This window comes from Scyliorhinus torazame, chromosome 2, assembly GCF_047496885.1.
Source record: "Scyliorhinus torazame isolate Kashiwa2021f chromosome 2, sScyTor2.1, whole genome shotgun sequence".
In the NCBI taxonomy this organism is placed as follows: domain Eukaryota; kingdom Metazoa; phylum Chordata; class Chondrichthyes; order Carcharhiniformes; family Scyliorhinidae; genus Scyliorhinus; species Scyliorhinus torazame.
Window position 1 is genome coordinate 265,239,094 of NC_092708.1, and position 17,318 is coordinate 265,256,411.

A 17,318-nucleotide genomic window follows, 5' to 3' on the forward strand; every position below is an offset into this window, starting at 1 on the left:
GTGATCCAGATCAGCATATTTAAATGAGTTATTAGGCTCATTTAAATACCCAAAGGTGCATTCACCTGGCACCCGGGTGACAACGGCCGTGCCTGCGAGGCTTCAACCAAGTGCCATTTAGCACTGGTTTTCACAAATATGGACCAGGCATGATGGCACCTCTGGGGGAGACTCACAGGGCAGGGTAGTCACCTGGCACTGCCAGCCTTCCTGGTTGGCACTGCCAGCCTTCCTGGTTGGCACTGCCAGCCTGCCTGGTTGGCACTGTCGGGGTGTCCGGTTTGCACTGCCATGGGTTGGGGCCTGGGGAGGGGGCCTTGTCCATGAGAGGGGGTTTCCAGGGGAACAGGTGAAGTGGGATGCAGAGATCGAGGCAGCATATCAAAATGGCGCCCCGATCTGCGAGGAGCCAATTTTGCCAGTACAGGAAATCTGCTAAAGTGTGGCACCGGCAAACTGCCGGTGAATAGCATGGTGAATCTCAGTGCTGCAGCCGTCAAGAATAACCTTGTCAAACGTGCCCGAAAGCGGACTTTAGGGATGATTCAGTGGACATAAATCAATGTCTCTAATTATCTACTCTCTGGCGAACCCTCTTTAATATAAACAAATTTGGTTCACCCAACTTCAGCGAACAATATCCCTGGTTGGAATGAATTATGATCCTTTACAATGCTTTAATTGCACATCTGTCTCCAAAACGTGTCTGCTGCTTTTCAAACCAGGATTTTAAAAAATGGCTGCAGCAGTCACATACAATCCCAGACTATTAACCTGAAATTCCTACATTAATCGCAATTTTCAAAAGAAATGATTGCTGCCAATATCACAGTAAAGGAGGAGGATTAAAAAATATTTGATTGGATAAAAACCGAGGAAACAGTGGGACGTAAGATGCTGGCAACAGTCTGGACTGATTGCATTCTAGAATGTCGAGCAAGTGGCATGGAAATAGCCAAGGCTTTTGCTTTTCAATCCTCCTTGGATATGAAGGTATGCTGTGGTGACAGATGGGTTGCAAATGTTACATCCATGTTCATAAAAGGCATGAAGTTTAAACCTGGTAGCTAAGGCCTCTCGGCCTAATGTCAATGGTAAGAAATCTAGAGATAATAATCTGAAGCACAATTATTTGCCATTTGAAAAAGTATGGGCCAATAAGTAATAAATAGTAAGGATTTGTTCAAGGCCTAATGTCAATGGTGAGAAACCTAGAGACCATAATCTGGAGACTATTTGGCATTTGAAAAATTATGGGCCAATAAGTGATTTGTTCAAGGCAAATCCTGTCTAGCAAATGTGATCGGGTTCTTCAATGAAATAACAGTGGATTGATAAAAGTAGTGCAGTTGATGTGTATATTGACTTCCAAATGATGTTTCAAAAGTGCCATGTAACATACATAACACAATTGAGATCCATTAGTTTAAAGGGGCACTGCATAATCAGTATAAAATTGTCCAAGGAGCAGAAAGAAAATAGTGGTGAATTGAATGGTTGATATTCAAACTCCCTTCATCCCTGGGAATGGCCAGGACATCCATGGGTCAGACTGCACACAGACTTCGCAGGGCCTTTCATGGGGTCCATGTTCCTCATTATCGTGGACACCAACTCAAAATGGCTTGACATTTACAAAATGGCCGTGACAATGTCATGGACCACTGTCGAGAGCTAGGTGCTCTTTCAGTACCCGTGGGATCTCTGAAGTCTTGGTGACGGACAACGGGATGCCGTTCACGAGCAAGATGTTTGCCACATTCGCTAAATGGAATGGCATCTGGCACATCAGAAGCGTCCCATACCATCCTTCATCTAGCGGCCTGGCAGAAACGGTGGTCCAGATGTTCAAAAGCGCATAAGGAAGCAGACCACATACTGGAACGGTGAGCACTGGCTGAATTGCAGTCCCTGGTCCAAGCCCACAGACAACGTTGCCCCCCGCGTGGCCAGACTAGCCTATCCTTCATACCACACCCCTCTGATAGAGCACCAAGGCAGGTCAGAACATTGTGCTCAATGTGAACAAATATTAGCGGTTTGTGCCCTAGCCCCTAACATTATACTGTGCCTTGCACCCGTGCCAACATAATTGGTGTCTACTTTTCAGGCCTTGCGGGCCCTAACGCTACGCTTAGGTGGATCCCTAAGCAGTACATCAGGAGTGGAGGTGGCCTGCTGCAATTCCCGCTGTAAGATCTTATTTTTCATACAAAAATAAGGGGCTGGATTCTCCGCCTCGCCGCGCCACATTTCTGCCCCGACCTGCCGGCGGGATTCTCCATTACGCCGGCCGGTCAATGGTGTTTCCCATTGTGGGGCAGCCCCATGCAGTATGGGAAACCCCCGGGCACCGGCAAAAAGGAGAATCACGCTGGCGGAGAATCCCGCCCCTGGTACTCAGTCCGGTTGAAGAGATATCCAAAACACCCTTTATTTTTCAAAGATTTACTTAATACACTTGCATAAAAACTGAATCTAAACTTAGATCAAAATAATACATTAACTTGTCACACTACAGCAAAAAGTCTTTGAAATTTTAACATAAGGAAAAGGTAAAAGAAAATACTTAAGAAATAATTTCTACGGATGCTTCAAGAATTTTGGAAGGCTCACTTCCGGTGACGGCGGGCGGCAGGCGGCCGCACAATGGAGGGCTCCCGTTCAGGAACGGCATTTTCGGGGCTTTAAGCCCGGTCCCAGGGTCCACGGAGGCGGCAGAAGCAGGAGAAGGCACGGAGGAGGCACAGTGAAGACACAGGAGGAAAAAAAAAACACAAAGAAAAATGTCGAGGGCGAGCAAAAAAACGGCCGAAAAAATAACAGCTGAAGGTCCGTCAGGGAGTGGAAAGGTCACCAAGGAAAATGGAGGCTGGAGCACCAGGGAAGGCCGCACTGCTTACGGCTGAAGAAATAACTACGGTGATGGTAGCAGAATTTGAAAAGCAGTTGGCGCAGATTGCAAAATGCATGGAGACGGTGAGGAAGGAGATGAGGGAGGTTGAGTGTGCTGGTGGAGGAGGCTTCTTCGAATTCTTCGAGACAGGATCTACTCCCATTTGGAAGCAAATGGACGTATTAGTGAGAGGCAGCATGGTTTTGTGAAGGGGAGGTCGTGTCTCACTAACTTGATAGAGTTTTTCGAGGAGGTCACTAAGATGATTGATGCAGGTAGGGCAGTGGATGTTGTCTATATGGACTTCAGTAAGGCCTTTGACAAGGTCCCTCATGGTAGAATAGTACAAAAGGTGAAGTCACACGGGATCAGGGGTGAGCTGGCAAGGTGGATACAGAACTGGCTAGGTCATAGAAGGCAGAGAGTAGCAATGGGAAGGATGCTTTTCTAATTGGAGGGCTGTGACCAGTGGTGTTCCGCAGGGATCTGTGCTGGGACCGTTGCTCTTTGTAGTATATATAAATGATTTGGAGGAAAATGTAACTGGTCTGATTAGTAAGTTTGCAGATGACACAAAGGTTGGTGGAATTGTGGATAGCGATGAGGACTGTCAGAGGATACAGCAGGATTTAGATTGTTTGGAGACTTGGGCGGAGAGATGGCAGATGGAGTTTAATCTGGACAAATGTGAGGTAATGCATTTTGGAAGGTCTAATGCAGGTAGGGAATATACAGTGAATGGTAGAACCCTCAAGAGTATTGAAAGTCAAAGAGATCTAGGAGTACAGGTCCACAGGTCATTGAAAGGGGCAACACAGGTGGAGAAGGTAGTCAAGAAGGCATACGGCATGCTTGCCTTCATTGGCCGGGGCATTGAGTATAAGAATTGGCAAGTCATGTTGCAGCTGTATAGAACCTTAGGCCACACTTGGAGTATAGTGTTCAATTCTGGTCGCCACACTACCAGAAGGATGTGGAGGCTTTAGAGAGGGTGCAGAAGAGATTTACCAGAATGTTGCCTGGTATGGAGGGCATTAGCTATGAGGAGCGGTTGAATAAACTCGGTTTGTTCTCACTGGAACGAAGGAGATTGAGGGGAGACCTGATAGAGGTCTACAAAATTATGAGGGGCATAGACAGAGTGGATAGTCAGAGGCTTTTCCCCAGGGTAGAGGGGTCAATTACTAGGGGGCATAGGTTTAAGGTGAGAGGGGCAAGGTTTAGAGTAGATGTATGAGGCAAGTTTTTTTTACACAGAGGGTAGTGGGTGCCTGGAACTCGCTACCGGAGGAGGTGGTGGAAGCAGGGACGATATTGACATTTAAGGGGCATCTTGACAAATACATGAATAGGATGGGAATAGAGGGATACGGACCCAGGAAGTGTAGAAGATTGTAGTTTAGTCGGGCAGCATGGTCGGCACGGGCTTGGAGGGCCGAAGGGCCTGTTCCTGTGCTGTACATTTCTTTGTTCTTTGAGGCTGTTTCCCCGGTGAGGATGGAGGTGGCGAGCGCAGTGGCAGAGGTGCGAGAGCAAGGGGAGGCGCTGAAGGAAGTGGAGGAGACGTTATTGCAGCACGGTGATCAACTTGCCTCGATGGGGAAAGAGATGCGGAAGGTGATGGATACTAACAAGGATCTGCGAGGAAAAATGGAAGACCTGGAAAACAGATCCAGGCGACAGAATTTGAGGATTGTGGGGCTGCCCGAAGGATTTGAAGGACCGAGGCCATCTGAGTATTTTGCCACGATGCTGGCGGAACTATTGGGGGAGGGGGGAGGATCCCTCCCAATATGAACTGGATCGGGCTCATCAGTCGTGGAGGCCTGTACCAAAGGCGAGTGAGCCGCCAAGGGTAGTGATTCTGTGCTTCCGTAGGTACAGAGTGAAGGAGAAGGTCCTATGCTGGGCCAAGCAGAAGCGGGTGGTGCAGTGGGCTGGAGCTGGTATACGTGTATACCAGGACTTTACGTTGGAGCTGGCGAGGAGGCGGGCTGCCTTCAACCGGGTGAAGAGGGCACTGTGCATTAGCAAGGTACAGTGCGGCATTGTATATCCAGCGAAGCTGAGGGTGACTTACAAGCTCGGACTTTTATTTTGGAACGGCGGAAGCAGCGGAGGAGTTTGGGAAGGCAGAAGGACTGTGGCAGAACTGACAAATTGAGGAATGGCCACGTGCCGATGTAACCTCATGACTGTATTTTCTTCTTTTTTGTATCACTGCGCGCGGGTGTAGAGACTAAAGGAGCCAATGTGGTATATATTTGGACAAGGGAAGGGACGGGACTTTCACTCAAAATGAGGGTTCTTTGGGGTGTAGGTGGATTGGCGGGGTTTGTGTGCTAAAAGGGGATCTTTGGGCTTTCCTAGAGCCGGGCAAGTGGGAAAGGGACCTGGGCGGGGGACTCCACGCTGGCCGGTTTAAGCCGGCCAATGAATGGGAGTGAGGTGGGGAGAGGTGCTGCGGCCATCGGAGACTGGCAGAACAGGGTCCGAGTGGTGTAGCCGGGGTGGAAAGTTGGGGGGAAGGAGGAGTTTTACAAGAGGCAGTAGACTGGAGGTGCTGGAGACTTGGGGTGGGGTGGGGGTGCGGGGGAGCAGTGTAAGATTAAGGGTGACTACCGGTAATCCCTGATTCCTTTTTGCCATTTGTTTATGTAAACATGCGGGTTGAGGTTTGGGGGTTGGTGGTTAGATGGGATCGTTGTTATTATGGGGATTGACATATCTTGCTGATTATTGTTTATTGTTGATGGATGTAAATGTGGGAGAAAACGTGAAAAAGGAGGAGAATAAAACATTAAAAAAAAAAAAAGAATTTTGGAAGGCTTGAATTATCCTAATAATCATACGATCATATTCTTAAGGAAGTCCTTATCTACGGTTTAGCCCCTTATTTACTCTTATGGGGCATCCACCCCCGCGCCCCCCCCCCCCCCCCCCCCCCCCCCCGATTTGTTCCAAAACGCATGAATCAGTTAACAGGTGATGGTTAATTAGACATAATCACTTACTCCAAATTCATTTTTATTTCCATGACCCAGCACAGTATTTTATCCCATGGTCAAAGTCTTGCGTCATGTCTGGCCTGTCGTACTATTGTTACTAGTTTTGTTGCAAATCTGCTGAATGTGCCTTTGTACCTCTTCTTTAAGTATGCTTATACAGTACATCTTTTGAAACAGTATCTATAGACAGTCAGTCGATCAATGGTCAGGTTTTAATAGTTCACTCATTTTTATAAGTTGATCATACTTCTGCAGACTCAGTAACCCCCCCCCCCCCGTTCTACCGTTCTGCCAGGAAGTTTAAGAACGGTTGCCACCGTTTGAAGAACCCTTGTACCAACCCTCTCGAGGCGAATTTCACCCTCTCCAACTTAATAAACCCCGCCATATCGTTGATCCAGGATTCCACGCTTGGGGGCCTCGCGTCTTTCCACTGAAGAAGAATCCTCCGCTGGGCTACCAGGGACGCAAAGGCCAGAATCTTTCACCTCCTGCACTTCCGGCTCCTAACACACCTGTCCTCATCCCCAAAAAACCAGCTCATCCTTGTCCCGGTCATGTATGCCCTGTGTAGCACCTTAAACTGTATGAGGCTGAGCCTCGTGCACGAAGATGAAGAGTTCACCCTCCCTAGGGCATCTGCCCACGTCCCTTCCTCGATCTCCTCTCCCAACTCCTCCTCCCACTTGCCTTTCACCTCCACCACCGAGGCCGCCTCCTCCTCCTGCATCAACTGGTAAGTTTCCGAGATCTTCCCCACTCCCAACCACCTCCCCGAGAGCACCCTGTCCTGTACTGTGCATGGCAGCAGCCGTGGGAATTCCACCACCTGCCGCCTGGCAAACGCCCTTGCCTGTAAGGGGGAGCCCATGCTTCTCCTCCAGCTCACCCAGGCTCGCGAACTTCCAATCCACAAACAGGTCTCCCAACCTTCGTATCACTGCCCTGTGGCACCCCGAAAATCGTCCATCTGTTCTCCCTAGGACGAACCGGTGGTTCCCCCCCGTATTCGGGTCCACACCGAGGCCCCAACTTCCCCCCTGTGCCACCTCCACTGCCCCCAGATTTTGAGTGCAGCCGCCACTACCGGTCTCGTGGTGTACCTCCTTGGAGGGAGCGGCAGCGGCGCCATTGCCAGCGCCCCCAGACTCATACCCACACAGGACGCCGTCTCCAGCCTCTTCCATGCAGCCCCCTCCCCCTCCATCACCCACTTGTGCACCATCGTCGCATTGGCGGCCCAGTAGTACCCACAGAGGTTGGGCAGTGCCAGCCCCCCCCATCCCTACACCGCTCCAGGAACACCCTTCTCACCCTCTGAGTCCCTTGCTCCCACACAACTCCCCATTATGCTCCTGTTGACCCGCCTAAAAAACGCCTTCGGGATAAACGAGGGGAGGCACTGGAACAGGAACAAAAACCTTGGGAGCACCGTCATTTTGACTGACTGCACCCTATCCGCCAAGGACAGCGGCAACGCATCCCACCTCTTGAACTCCTCCTCCATTTGCTCCACCAGCCTTGTGAAATTAAGCCTATGCAGGGCCCCCCAGCTCCTGGCCACCTGGATCCCCAAATACCTGAAGCTCCTCTCCACGCTTGTTAGTGGGAGCTCACCAATCCCCCTCTCCTGGTCCCCTGGGTGAACCACTAACAGCTCGCTCTTCCCCATGTTGAGCTTGTACCCTGAGAAATCCCCGAATTCCCTGAGGATCCTCACTACCTCCGGCATTCCCCCCCACTGGATCCGCCACATAGTCGTCCGCATAGAGCGACACCCTATGCTCCTCCCCACCCCGCACCAACCCCCTCCAGTTCCTCGACTCCCTCAGTGCCATAGCCAGAGGTTCAATCGCCAGTGCGAAGAGCACGGGGGGACAGGGGACACCCCTACCTCGTCCCTCGGTGCAACCAAAAGTACTCCAACCTCCTCGGGTTCGTGGCCACACTCGTCATCGGGACCTCTTACAACAGCCTGACCCACCTGACAAACCCCTCCCCAAACCCAAACCTCTTCACCTCCCACAGGTACCCCCACTCTACCCTATCGAAGGCTTTCTCAGCGTCCATCGCCACCACTATCTCCACCTCCCCCTCCCTCGCCGGCATCATGATAACGTTCAGAAGCCTCCGCACACTCGCGTTCAACTGCCTCCCCTTCACGAGCCCCGTCTGGTCTTCGTGGATGACCTGCGGCACACGATCCTCAATCCTCGTGGCTAAGACCTTCGCCAGCACCTTGGCATCTACGTTCAGCAGCGAAATCGGCCTGTAAGACCCACACTGCAGGGGATCCTTGTCCCACTTCAGGATCAAGGAGATCAGTGCCCGGAACATCGTCAGGGGCAAAGCCCCCCACCTCCCTTGCCTCATTAAAGGTCCTAACTAGCAACAGGCCCAACCAGTCCATATATTTTTAATAAAATTCGACCGGGAAATCGTCCGGCCCCGGTGCCTTCTCCGCCTGCATGCTCCCTATCCCTTTGATCATGTTGTCATTCATCTCAAGAGGCTTGGAATATAAAAGCAGGGATGTACTTCTGAAGCTTTATAAAGCATTAGTTAGGCCCCATTTGGAATACTGTGAGCAATTTTGGGCCCCACACCTCAGGAAGGACATACTGGCACTGGAGCGGGTCCAGCGGAGATTCACACGGATGATCCCAGGAATGGTAGGCCTAACATACGATGAACGTCTGAGGATCCTGGGATTATATTCACTGGAGTTTAGGAGGTTGAGGGGAGATCTAATAGAAACTTACAAGATAATGAATGGCTTAGATAGGGTGGATGTAGGGAAGTTGTTTCCATTAGCAGGGGAGACTAGGACCCGGGGGCACAGCCTTAGAATAAAAGGGAGTCACTTTAGAACAGAGATGAGGAGAAACTTCTTCAGCCAGAGAGTGGTGGGTCTGTGGAATTCATTGCCACAGAGGGCGGTGGAGGCCGGAACGTTGAGTGTCTTTAAGACAGAAGTTGATAAATTCTTGATTTCTCGAGGAATTAAGGGCTATGGAGAGAGAGCGGGTAAATGGAGTTGAAATCAGCCATGATTGAATGGTGGAGTGGACTCGATGGGCCGAATGGCCTTCCTTCCACTCCTATGTCTTATGGTCTTATGATCAACTCCTCCAGCCCAATTGGGGCCCCCAATCCCGCCACCAGTCCCTCCTCCACCTTCGGAAACCTCAATTGGTCCAGAAAGCGGCCCATCCCTCCCTCCCTCCCGTGGGGGCTCGGACCAATACAGTTCCTCGTAAAAGTCCCTGAAGACCCCATTGATGCCAACCCCACTCCGCACCACACTCCCTCCCCTGTCCTTAACTCTTCCGATCTCCCTAGCTGCGTCCCGCTTCCGGAGCTGATGCGCCAGCATCCGGCTAGCCTTTTCCCCATACTCATAAATCTCCCCTGGGCCTTTCTCCACTGCACCTCCGCCTTCCTGGTGGTCACCAGATCGAATTCGGCCTGGAGGCTGTGCCTCTTCCTCAACAGTCCTTCCTCAGGCACCTCCGCCCTCACCATCTGCCCCACCAGCCTCTCCCTCTGCTCCCTCCTCTCCTTGTGGACCCTAATGGAGATCAGCTCTCCCCTAACCACCGCCTTCAGCGCCTCCCATACCATCCCCACTCGGACCACCTCGTTATCGTTGGCCTCCAGGTACCTCTCTATGCTTCCTCGGGCGCGCTCACTCACCACCTCGTCCGCCAGCAGCCCCACCTCCAAACGCCGCAACGGGCGCTGGTCCCTCTTCTCCCCGTCCTAGACCTAAAGCGATCTAGTGCCGGATGCAACACCATGTTAAAGTCTCCCCCCATTATCCCCCACTTCCATATCTGGGATCCGACCCAACATGCGCCGCATAAAACCCACATCGTCCCAGTTTAGGGCATACACATTGACCAGTACCACCCTCTCTCCCTGCAGCTTACCACTAACCATTACGTACCTACCGCCGTTGTCTGCCACAATGCTCGACGCCTCGAACGACACCATCTTTCCCACCAAGATCGCCACGCCTCCGTTTTTGGCATCCAGCCCCGAATGAAACACCTGACCTACCCACCCTTTCCTCAATCTTACCTGGTCTACCACCTTCAGGTATGTCTCCTGGAGCATGACCACATCCGCCTTCAGCCCCTTCAGGTACGCGGGCCCGCTTGACCGGCCCGTTCAGTCCCCTTACGTTCCAGGTTATCAGCCGGATCAGGGGGCTACTCGCCCCCCTCCCCCACCGACTAGCCATAACCCCTCCTCAACCAGCCAAGCGCCCACACCTCACGCCCGGCCCGTTCCCCACTGCGGCAGACCCCCGTCTCGAACCCCCCCCCCCACTCGCTCCAGCTCCCCCTTGACCACAGCAGCAGCAACTCTATTTCTCCCCCCCCCCCCAGGCTAGGACCCCTCCTAGCTGCGTTACTCTTCTCCCCCCCCCCCCTCCCCCAATTGCACTTCCGCAAGTCAGCTGACTCCTGCTGACCCCGGCCACTCCCGCCTCCTTCGACTCCTCCCATTGTGTGACACACCCTCCTCTTCCATTCCCCATCTGCAGGCTCTCCACCTCCCCCTTCCATCCCAATCGCGGGAAACAACCCTCGCTTCCCCGCCCCCTACAGTCTTCATTGCGGAGAAAATACCCGCGCTTACCACCTACCGGGCCCCGCCACCTCTGATGCAGCTCCTTTTACAGGCCCAGTTCCCTCACCCCCGACTCAGGCCTCCCCCTCCCCCGCAGGGCCCCATCACACTGCCGGCCATCCACCCCTGTTCCATTTGCTTACCCCCCCTCCAAGAGCCCCCCCCCCGACCAACCCGCCCTAACCACCCTCACCAACCAAAAAGAAAAAAAAAAAACGAGCAAAGGACCCCCCCTCAAAAGGTAACATATCAACCGCAAACGCCCATCCCGACCCTCAATCTGTGTCCAACTTCTCGGCCTGAACAAAGGTCCACGCCTCCTCCGGAGACTCAAAATATTGGTGCCGGTCCTTGTAGGTGACCCACAGTCGCGCCGGCTGCAACATGCCAAACTTCACCCCCTTCCTATGCAGCACCGCCTTCGCTCGGTTGTACCCGGCCCCCCTCTTCGCCACCTCCGCACTCCAGTCCTGGTATATTCGAACCTCCGCGTTCTTCCACCTGCTGCTCCTCTCCTTCTTGGCCCACCTGAGCACACACTCCCGATCAGCGAATCGATGAAACCGCACCATCACCGCCCGCAGAGGCTCGTTAGCCTTGGGCCTCCTCGCCAGCACTCTATGGGCCCCTTCCAGCTCCAGGGGTCCTTGGAAGGACCCCGCTCCCATTAGTGAGTTCAACATGGTGACCACATAGGCCCCCACGTCCGGCCCCTCCGGGAGGCCCAGAATCCGCAAGTTCTTCCGCCTCGACCAATTCTCCATCTCCTCGAACCGCTCCTGCCATTTCTTGTGGAGCGCCTCGTGCCTTGTGGAGCACTTTTACAGCCAAGCCTAGGATCTCGTCCTCATTGTCGGAGATCTTTTGTCGGGCCTCGCGGATCGCCACTCCCTGGGTCGGCTGGGTCTCCAGCAGCTTATCGATAAAAGCCTTCATCGGCTCAAGGAGGTCTGCTTTAATCTCCCTAAAGCAGCGCTGGATAACCTCCTGTTGCTCCTGCGCCCACTGCATCCACGCTGCCTGGTCCCCGCCCGCCGCCATTTTGTTCTTCTTCCCTCGCACCTTCTTCGGGTCGACCACCACTTTTTTTAGTCGCCCCGCTCCTGGTAAACGCCATATACTGTCGGGGAGCTATTGTACTCTCCTTCCCACAGCGGGAAATGGCGGAAAAATGCCGTTGGGGGGCCCTGAAAAGAGCCCAAAAGTCAATTTTTTGCGGGAGCTGCCGAACATGCGACTTAGCTCCGCATAGCCACAACCTGAAGTGTTTGGTTGATTTCTTAAAGGACCCCCAAATAATTAGTAAATCCAATAACCGCACTGTGACCTGGGTCTCCTATGGCAGCCGTCTTCTGTGGCGACTGGGCCTGGATGGGCCCGGCGGCTGCTCGAGTGTCCTATGTGGCTTGGCCCCACCCTGCTCTGCCCGCTGTTCACCAATGCACCAGGGTCAGGAGGGGGGAGTCCGAGGCGCTGTGCTGTTCCAGCACCTCCCCTGTGGGAGTCACCAGAATGGGCCTCATCACCACCTCCACCCTCAGGGTGCCTGATGGTCCCCCATGCTACTCCATGGGAGGGGATTGCGAGCGGAGCTAACCCTTGAGGCTCCCCTGCCACATGGTGTTGCCAGTCCTGGAGACCCACACCCACCCCGACCAGGGTCTCGATGCTCGTGGCCATGGAGCACGGAGTGTTCCACCTCGCTCAGTGACTACGTCACCTCCCGCTGGGTCTGTGCCACTTCGCCAGTGTCAGGGCAATGCTGCCGACGCCCTCTTCCATGGCCCACTGTTACTGGGCCATGCTCAGGACCGCCAGTTGGCCCTGGCATATGGCTGCCTGTGAGAGGGCAGCCCTGTCCTGGGCTTCATTCATTGTCTGCACAGAGTGCTCCAGGCCATGGACATCTGGATCCATGGATGAAACCTTCGCCCTCAAGGCCTCCACTGCGGATGCCACCAGGGTGTGGTGTTGACCCGGATGGCACGCATGGTCGACACTATCTGCTCGTGCAGATGGTTCGACTCCTCCAACTGCACCTACAGGTGCTGGATGGTTGCCGACACCCCCACATGTAGTCCCTGCCTCTGAGACTGCATTGCCACAATAGATGGGACCGCCTTTTCCAGAGCTCGAAACCCATCCGGACAGTCCCTGGGGTCAGGCTGCCATCTGACCGTCTTCCCCCTCGGGGGTTCCTACCTCTATCTGCTGTATCGTGATGTGTGTGGTGCACACCAGCTGGTGTCCCTGGAGTCTCTTCACTAAATTGCCCAACCGAAGTGAGTGTCTCTGGGATGGTGGAGCATGTTGGAGACAGTTGTGACGGAATGTTTATGTTGTTCCCGGAGTGGTGCTCCGGGGTATGTCCGGCTGCCAGTCAAGGGATCCTGTCTGAGGAGTCCTCCTCCTCGCCGCTCTTCTCCTGTGGTTGGAATTGTGGTTGGGCTCGGGGCCGGGGGCACCAGAAGGGCCCACATCATTGCTAGGTGATCCTGCGAGACTCGAGACGAGATGCATGATTGGACTACGGGTTGGAGTGGTGGGGGGTGGGGCCGGGGCGTTCTGGATGGGGTAGTGTGAGGCTGGAGAAGTCAGTGGGGAGGGGGCTGGAGGGGGCAGTGGGGGCGGATCTGGGGGCTCTGGAGGGGACAGTGTGGGGGATGGGCTTGTGACACATGCCACAGGGAACTCCAAGTCAGCGGGGTCTCACCCGATGCTGACCTCTGCCTCGGCGACTGCCTGCTCCCTGGGCTATGCTACTCAAATCCAGGGCCTGCTGCGGTGAGGCGTGCGTGTCTGTCCGTCTTGGGCATGAGTGCAGGAAGCGGGATTCAGTCGCCATGTGGTTGGGGGGGGGGGGGGGGGCGTGGAGAGAGTGTGTACAGGTGTGTGAGGTGCGGGTTAATGCCAGGGGCACAGTGGTGCTTACTCACCCTGGCTGCCCTGAGGAGGTTGTGCAGTTTCGTCCTGCACTGCTGGCCGGACCTAGCGGTTTTGCCCTCGGCACTCACAACCTCTGCCACTTAAGGCCGGGCCCGGTGCACGACGGCGGGGGCCTCCCCACCCCTGGGTACATGGTGACCCATCTCTCCTCCACTGCATCTAGTAGGGTCTCCAGTTCGGCTTCGCTCAACCGCAGTGCTGCTTTCCTTGTTGTCATCTTATTGGCTGGGGTGGTGTGTGGGGAGTGGAGTGTTTGTATGCGGCTGCAGCTTGTAAGCCTCTCGAATGCCAATCCTGCAAATCAGACAGTATTTTTCATTGGAACCGGTCGTATTCCACGTGGCGCCGGTGCTGGTCCCTGAACGGTCGGTGGATTTATATAGCAACTGTGCAAAATTTGCTGTTGTGGAACACCACCGATTCAGTCCTGGCATCGGCACTTTGTTTCCAGCGCAGAGAATTCCGCTGCCCATCTTTAATTATCATAGAATTTACAGTGCAGAAGGAGGCCATTCGGCCCATCGAGTCTGCACCGGCTCTTGGAAAGAGCACCCTACCCAAGGTCAACACCTCCACCCTATCCCCATAACCCAGTAACTCCACCCAACACTAAGGGCAATTTTGGACACTAAGGGCAATTTATCATGGCCAATCCACCTAACCTACACATCTTTGGACTGTGGGAGGAAACCAGAGCACCCGGAGGAAACCCACGCACACACGGGGAGGATGTGCAGACTCCGCACAGACAGTGACCCAAGCCAGAATCGAACCGGGGACACTGGAGCTGTGAAGCAATTGTGCTATCCACAATACTACCGTGCTGCCCACGGTATAGACTGCCCCATTATAGACTCTAGCAATTTTGCAACATGCCTGTTAGGTTAATTGGGCCATAATTTCTTATTTTCCCTCTGTCACTTTTCTTTCTTCTCTTTTAATTTAAAGTACCCAATTCCTTTTTCCAATTAAGGGGCAATTTCCTCCCACTGGCCCGGGACCCTGGGAGGAGCCTGAGGAGATCCCGCCTGTCGACGATCCCGGTGGCGGAATCGAGGCAGCCCCTGGGTTGGTTGGTGGGCCCGTGTCGCACTCAGTGTGAGGGAGGATTCGTGCCTGGAGGGCGACTGTCCGAAAGCTGTCAACCGCCCAGTGTCGGGAGCGCAGGGTGCACATGAGGCGCTCTGTAGCGGGGTGCAGGGCTCACTCGTGCCTGACAGTGTCGCCTCTCACTCCCTCTGGGGAACTCCCGTAATCTGGCACATCATAATTGAAGGTTCTTTTGTTTTTCCGCCTCCGTAGATAGTTCAGGCAGTGTCCAATTGGGCCCCCCACTCCCTCTGGGGAACTCCCGTAATCTGGCACATCATAATTGAAGGTTCTTTTGTTTTTCCGCCTCCGTAGATAGTTCAGGCAGTGTCCAATTGGGCCCCCCTCCACCAACACCCCGACTCCTTCCCTTCCCTTCTGTTGGTACAGAGGCGAGGGTATCTGGTCTCTCCAGCGCCAAGTTTAGTGCTTGTACCATTTGTTTTTTTTGTAGAAATGTGTTATGAACTGTTTTAATAATCAGAGTATTCACCCACCCCCTCCCCGTACATTGGTACTGAGGGGAGGGTACCCTGTATCTCCAACACAAAATTAGTGTTTGTACCGTTTGGCCTTGTATATATTTTTTACTGTTTTAATGAAAAGATATGGCCAATTCACATACCCTGCACATCTTTGGGTTGTGGGGGTGAAACGCACGCAGACACTGGGAGAATGTGCAAACTCTAAACAGACAGTGATCCGGGATCAAACCCGGGTCCTCTGCGCCGTGTGGCAGCAGTGCTAACCACTGCAACACCGTGCCGCCCCCTCTGGTCACTTTTCTTAAAAGCAGAGAGACATGCACAATTTTTCAATCTAGTGGAGCAGTTTCTGAATTGAGAAACTTCTGAAGATTATAATTAGAAGAACTGCAACATTCTCACCCCTTTCATTTCTAGCCTGGGATTGAAACCATCTGGTCCTGGGAGTTTGTTATTCTAGTGCTATCATTTTCTTCATAATTGTTATTTTTCTTGCGCTAATTTCGCTGAGTTCATTTCTCAGAGCCTGTATTAGCTCTATTGTGACCCGATGTCCATGGAGATATGCTCTTCAGAATGTACCAGTACTCTGTCTCCCGCTGTGTAATGTTTGGTAGAAAATAATTGTTCGATTTTCTCTGGTAGACTTGTCATGCAGGGGTAGGGCTTAATGTGGGGCAGGATGTAGACAGCACCTGAGGCAAGTTAAGAGTTTGTGAGATGTCAACAAAGGATGGCCAAGCCCTGCATTTACTCTTTCCAATCCAAAGTACTCTTAATTAGGTTGATTTTTTTTTCCCTTTTGAGCTGGGTGTCTTGTAATAATTGGCTAATTTTTTTTTTAAAGTGGTGACAACCTGCCCATCTGAGTATTTATCTAAAGAGTTGCTGTTTGTCTTTCAGAAAATGAAGGATGACTCGGACAGTGATAAGTGGCAGCAGATTCACCATATCCAAAACCTGTTTGCTTTCAATCTGTTCTGCCAAAAGCGCTTTGATGACTCCATGCAGGTTTTCGCTAAACTCGGCACAGGTGAGAACATGGCTATGTTTTTAAATGGTTGCTGATCTCCAAGGTCCACACTGCACTGTCCACATCAAGATCCAAAAGAAAAGATAATGAGTTAATGCTGTTGTAAAATTAATATTTATAATTCTTTCTTCCCTTTCTATAATCATGCATTATTGATTGGTGATGCTAAACTTGACTTTTGCTGAAGGAAAAAGAGAAAAAGTAAGACAGTGTTGTAGTTTGGAGCTCCTAAGAAGAAATTAGGAGTTGGAAACTGTGTGGTTTTGGTTTCAATTCTAAATACTTTGGTATCTGAAAGAAATGAACAGTCTTTCTTCTGCAACTGAAATCAATTTGGAGTGCATGCTTTTTATTAGCTTTTACTGCATTTGATTTTTCAGATCCCACTCATGTGATTGGACTGTACCCAGACCTGTTGCCAGTTGACTACAGGAAACAACTTCAGTACCCAAATCCTCTTCCTGCACTATCCACTGCAGAACTGGAGAAAGCACATTTAGCACTCATAGACTACTTGACACAGGTAAACGCACGTGATGGGGGATCATGACCAAACTTGATTTAAATGCACCTAAGAAGGAACTTCAGGGCTTGTATATATCGTCAATGAGCGTGCCTGGGTACTCATGACTTGCTCGATTTGAATACTCCTGAAGAGGAGCTGGAGGATTGTTCAATACTTATCATAAATAAATTAACTTGGGGCATTAAGCTACCTGGTATGAGTGAATGTGTTTGGGGTGGGGATGTACAGATGGATGTTTATACAACTAAGAGTAAATGCACCAGGATCTGGAGATAGGTGGAAGGATTGGTATGCTACCCGATGTTGGTAAATATAATTGAAGTATTTGGTGCAGGACAGATTTGAAGATCTGGATTAGTATGTGACTGCTGCAGTAAAAAAAAATTAAACCCTGGCCAGGCTTTGTGGCTACAAAAGGGATCATTAAAGCATCGTAAAATTTGGGCTAATGGAATTTTGTTCATATAAAGAAGGTTCGCTGGGGAGTAGATAATTAGAGACACTGGTAAGATGATGTAGTTAATGGGAGGAGCCAGGGGCTGAAGCAATCAGGTGTTGAGTTTCAATTCTGTTTAGATTGGGCATGTGACACAGGAAAGAATCTGCAAGCTGGTACCTGAAGGATCTCTGTCTCATAGAACATAGAACAGTACAACACAGTACAGGCCCTTCGGCCCACAATGTTGTGCCAACCATT

At 52.1% G+C, this 17,318-nt stretch overlaps 1 protein-coding gene across 2 annotated transcripts in view; it reads left to right on the plus strand.

Annotated features, from left to right (window-relative positions):
- Positions 1-17,318, plus strand: part of vps39 (VPS39 subunit of HOPS complex) — a 233,704-nt gene that overhangs the window by 103,219 nt on the left and 113,167 nt on the right. For both annotated transcript variants that reach the window (XM_072486723.1, XM_072486733.1), the window contains exons 11-12: positions 15,966-16,095; positions 16,476-16,618. In XM_072486723.1, the coding sequence (XP_072342824.1) occupies positions 15,966-16,095; positions 16,476-16,618 (273 nt within the window). The remainder of the gene's footprint in view (positions 1-15,965; positions 16,096-16,475; positions 16,619-17,318) is intronic.